Source organism: Amphiura filiformis, chromosome 10, assembly GCF_039555335.1.
Source record: "Amphiura filiformis chromosome 10, Afil_fr2py, whole genome shotgun sequence".
Classification (NCBI taxonomy): domain Eukaryota; kingdom Metazoa; phylum Echinodermata; class Ophiuroidea; order Amphilepidida; family Amphiuridae; genus Amphiura; species Amphiura filiformis.
In genome coordinates this window covers 35,303,091-35,308,570 of record NC_092637.1, presented here as the reverse complement: position 1 = coordinate 35,308,570, position 5,480 = coordinate 35,303,091, and the positions used below count along the sequence as shown (strand labels likewise).

Here is a 5,480-nt window from a genome sequence, read left to right as displayed (position 1 = left end):
TAAATTGAAATTCAGGCTATCACGGGAGCAAATTTTTAAAATTCACCTCATTTACTAGAACACCCAATTGGGGATTTGGGCTACCAAATCGCTGGTCGGGCAATCTTGGCTTTCAATGGAAAATTGACCTGGATAACAACAAAGGAAATATCGACTATTTCTGCTGGTTGCTCTCGAGATAAAAGTACTGAGTTTGACATTTTCGGAGCATGAAGGGAAAAAGGGTAAAATAAAAACGGAAATTCTGACAAAACTATAATATACAGACCCACAGAAATATCTTTCTTTAGCAAACTATATTAGTTTGAGACGCTAAAAAATGAATTCCGTAAAAAGCTCGCGGGCGAACTCAAGGCCTATAAAAATCAAAAATATCACACTAAAAGACACAATTTGATGCTTAATTTTAACACCAGGATTTAAAAAAAATGTATATCCAAGCACCAAGTTTTTAACTGACATTACTGAAGAAAAAAAAATTATTGCTTTATATTTGACCGAGAAAATTAATTTCATAGCAAAAAGGTGTATCTCTGAATTGTGCTGATTTTAACATGTATCGATCGACTTTTAGCGCGACTAAGCAGAACAAAAGAATCGGTTGTCCAGGTTGCTGACTGTATATCTAACAGTACTCAACCTCTTGCATGCCATGTGTGCATGCAAATTGTTTGTATTAATTCTCTAAAGGCCACTGGGTCAAGTGTATGTATACAAGAAAAGAAAGAACTCAAAGAAATTGCACAGTTCAATAAACATTCCCAGTTCAAGTCATAGAAATAATTATGATTACAGCAGATTTTATTCAACACTCCGCCACCACTACATGTTTAGTATACAATTGGTATCAAAATGATTGTAAATATATCAGTATCAATTTGGATGATCATCTATGGTTACTGAAAAGCCTGCTTCATTCGATATCTTCGAATGTACATGTATATAACATTTGATTCTCTTGAAATAAACTAATTTACAAATTAGGTGGATCTAACGCTGTACGCTGGTGCAGTATAAGTTTTGTCTAATACTAAAAGGAAAGTGTGTCTCTCAAATATTTTGCGAAGTAGCTATACTACTATTCTTTTTAATGTGCCTCACGTATTTTTGTTACTGCGTTTTAGTGAACCCTTCCCATGTTTTGGTCGTTCCCGTGACGATTTGTTTTCACAGTTTTTTCCCTAGAAAACTGAAGAAAAAGGAGCTGACTGTTTTTATTCGTTTTTATGGTCAATATGAGTTTGTTTTAAATAAAAAAATGTAATTCGTGCTTTATAATTATTTTTCTAACATAATTATAAAGCTATGTCCATGTCCCTATATATATGCATGTTTGTGTGTTGTCTTGTCACTCTGCCTTTGATAAAGATCCTGCTAGGATCGAAAGCTCAGGCCCCTAAAACTTTGAAATAATTATAAGGCATAATGTTGTGATTGCCGGAGACACCCTGTAACCCTAACCCCAATCCTAACAACACCCACTAACACTGTTCTGAATCTACCCTTTGGACGAATGGGCTGTTCCCCTTTCGCGTACTTATGCGCACGGGTTTGATAGACAACTCGTGATGTGATGAGTACTGCAAAAGAGAGTAGGCTGTAGTATGTTTCAAAAGAAGGCGTATAAACATAAAAATTATCTCCCAAATGTAATGTTCCTCGATCTCCAGTGTCGATTGGACGGTATTTGGATCAAACCTGACGGAGCGTTTACTATACACACATGCACATACAGTATCATACATACGCACATGTATCATTAGCTGAATTATAGGACATACGTATTTAAGGGGGAATAATACCCTGATTTTCATCAGTACCCCTCTTCTTTTTTTCTTGCAAATTTATTAAGTACATAAATATGTTCATCACCTCATGTCCTGAACTTATAAAATATCTCTACATACAAAGTGCTTTTAAACCATTTTAGTAAGTCATTTTAGCCCTATATATTTTTTGTTTACTGTATCCTAGTAACTCAGATGTGTGTTTCATAACAAACCATAATTTATTCTATTCAACATGTTCAAGTAGACTACATGAATAGAATACATTAAATCCTTTGTAATACTCTCTATAGAAAATCTAGTGGTGCATGCAAAATAACAGTTAATATTAACACTGACTAAATTAAATAAACACTTACACAATGGATGCATAGTCATTAGTCAATTTAATACTATAATGTGTTGTTAGGAGAAGAAAAGGCTATTAGGTCAACGTATGTCAGGTTATAGGTCAATTGGTTCAGGTCAAATTTAAGCATCCATTTTAAATACACATGTGAGAGTCTGTGATATCATAATGAGGCATAATTTTGATATTCTGTCTTTAACTGGATATATATCGAGAAGTGCAAGGTGGATATACTAATATACCTTGGGATGTAAATGGTGAGTACAATTTAGAATGCCTAGTTGAGATAGATTTCACAAATAAATATAAAATAGTTACCAAAATCACAAAAGTTAAGCTTACGGAAAACTACCTAATATGGTGGTATAGGTGACAAGAAATACAATTGTTTTCAACATTGCTGTAGTATGGTTGTGGTAACCTGTTACCTATGGCTTAATTAAGTTTCAGTGAAATAATGTCGCAAGTTAAAAATACAAAATATAGCTCAACATTGAAAATAGAAGCATGTTAACCAGTTCCTTTTTGATAGGTGTGGAGCACCAAGTTCATGAAGTCATAAAAGAAATCAGGAACCACTTATTCCCATTTTACATATCAACTTTATTTCCCTAATGTGTTAGCAACACATATCCAAAATGTTAACGATATCCGTTGATAGTAAGCTTTCCAAAATGAAGTGAATTTAAAACATCAGTGATGTACCACCTTTTGGCTTCTACCTTTAAAAGCATGTAAGCTACATTGATACCGATGCCACCAATAAAACGAGAAGATTTGCCCCTTCATTTTGCATACCACTTTGTCCAATATTTTTTTGTAATTTCTTCACAAAATGCAAAAAAATGCAAAAAAAATTCAATGGGTGTAGTACCCCCTTAAACAAGTAATTTCTGATTAGCTTTTTGCAATTATTATGCGCTTGTCTGGTACTACAAAATACAATAAATGACTAAGGAAAGCAATTCTATACACTACTGTTGTTTCAAATAAGACCCCATACATGAATAATAACTCTTTGCAGTATTATACTGTCTTACAATGCATATATTTTGCCATTTTTAAAATTAGTCTTCGCACGCCTCTTCAAGAGCCACTACAAAATCCGTACATGTTTTGCCATTCATGTTGTAATCAGTCTTGAGTTCTCCATAGAATGCGTTCTTATCATCGCTGTATTTGGAATGCATTACCTCCAGATGTCTACCCTTGCATGTCTTGAAGGTTTCACAGAGTTTGGTGAGTTCATTGTCCTTCAACCAATCTTGGACATCTTCTCTGGTCCATTGACGAACAGGTTTCTTAGATTGACCAATGCTTTCCTTTTCTGTGGAATTTTCGTCAGTGCCTTGGGCCTCTTGTTGGGTAGTGAGAATTGGTCCTGTATGGAAAAAAATAAAACCGAATCACGATTAAATTTAGATGATTAATTTAGAGAAGCAAAACATATTTACACGAAAACAGTGATTATTAAGAATTTAGTGTCTAATGTATGCAGCCTACATTACCTAGAAATATACAAGAATAATAGGCCCTTCCCTGTTACGCAATGGCGCTTTTACACACTAACCGTCAATTTCGTCAACGTTATTACCAAGAGCAGATTTTATATCTGCGAGAATTCCCGCCATCTTGGTGTCCAACTGCTTTGGTGACGTGATATCATGATATAGGGTGGTGAGGCCTATGATTCCCAACCAGCCGTCAGGTTTATACTTGGATTCGAGTAGAAGTGGAATGATGGGTTTCTTGAGAGTAAACGCATATTGTGCCTCTACGGAAAGAAAATTCGACGGTTTTAAAGATGGTGATGATTGTGAAGGCTCTTCGAAATATGTGAAAACTTGTTGAAGTGCCATGGGTGGTTTGTATCAGCTTATTTATGAGATCCTGTTTACATTTCATTTATTATGACTATTACAAAATAGTCAAATATTCTTTAAAATTGAGGTTGAAAAAAGTTGGACACTGAAGTTGTAAATAATAAAAATTCTGAAATTTCAATCACAATAAGCAGCCAGGGTTCAATTACTGGTGGTGGAGGTAAAATGTCCAAAATTAATTAGCAATATCTGTCATGTATGTAGCCTAAATTCGAACTTCAGCTCATCACACAGTCATACTTAAACATGTAGTTAACCAGTGGCGTACCGTGGCCGCTCCTACCCCGGGGGCTGACGAAAATTCAATTTTGCCGCCCCTTCCTCAACAGCCCGAAAAGATTGACCCAATTTTCGGTGGTTTGAAAAAGTGAAGATTTCATGTATAGTACAATTTTTTCACAATTACTTTTTCAAAATTTTCCGCCCTTTTTTTACTAATTCTTTTGTCCGCCCTTCTTCTTCCGCCGCCCCTTCGTTTTTGCCGCCCCTGCTTTTTGTCGCCCTTTCTTCTTCCGCCGCCCCTTCGTTTTGGCCGCCCCCTGCTTTTTGGCCGCCCCCACCTATTTCACACATTCTTCGATTCAGGTTTCAACATGAAAAATCTCGAGTATTTCCTAGAACGCCTTTGATGGTATTTACCAATAAATACCGATATTTCCCACCCGGTTAGTTGTGCCACACACAAAAACATTACTAGCATTCCAAGTACTTGTCAAAGCAAAATTATGAAACATGATCTTCATCCACGGCGTTGTCTTTTTTAAGGACAGTTCTTATTACAATATGACGTTACATTTTAAGTTAATACAATCGATTCAACGTAAGTGTCGACAATTGCACGAACGATGCCCTAGGAACACGCTGTCAAGTTTTATATATGTTGGGACTATTATTGGGACTATGGTAGGCAGGCTCACATCACACACTATAGGTGGCGCTATTCGTCCAGAGGGAAGTGGAATGTACATGAACGGTCCAAAAATGGCTTTACTGTGGGGCTCAATGGAAAAAATCACTAAAAGTTAATTTTGACAACCAAAACCTAAGTAATGTTGACTTATGTTGGTACTGGCATAATACTGGATTCATAGTGCAATCTATGTTCCACCAAGTCGACACTCGTTAAAGCGCAAAAGCAATTTGTGTGTAAATCAAGACCATCCAAAACAGCTTTCTTACAGTAAAGAATAGGAGGTCATCTAGTGTATATTGTACATGTGCCTGCTGCTACAATTTCACACACAAAATTTTGGACAAGTTGGTGACATTATTTTTGTCTGTAACTTCAAAAGTATATGCACTAGAAACATGATTGACCCCTTATTGTTTAGGTAATTTGATTCTCTTTCAAATGAAAGAACTTAGCTAATAAAACATCCCTAACTATGGTTATTGTTTACAGGATTGTAATTAATATTACAATATTGAGAGCTTAATTTTACACATTGGAGGAATTGAAAT

At 35.6% G+C, this 5,480-nt stretch overlaps 1 protein-coding gene across 1 annotated transcript; it reads right to left on the bottom strand.

Moving 5' to 3' along the window:
* Positions 1–802: 802 nt before the first annotated feature.
* LOC140162790 (uncharacterized) lies at positions 803–3,906 on the bottom strand. The gene is made up of 2 exons (XM_072186091.1): positions 3,707–3,906; positions 803–3,517 (listed from the first exon to the last, which is right to left on the bottom strand). The coding sequence occupies exons 1-2, from the start codon at positions 3,765–3,767 to the stop codon at positions 3,204–3,206; spliced, it is 375 nt and encodes a 124-aa protein (XP_072042192.1). The 5' UTR covers positions 3,768–3,906; the 3' UTR covers positions 803–3,203.
* Between the last annotated feature and the right edge of the window lie 1,574 nt (positions 3,907–5,480).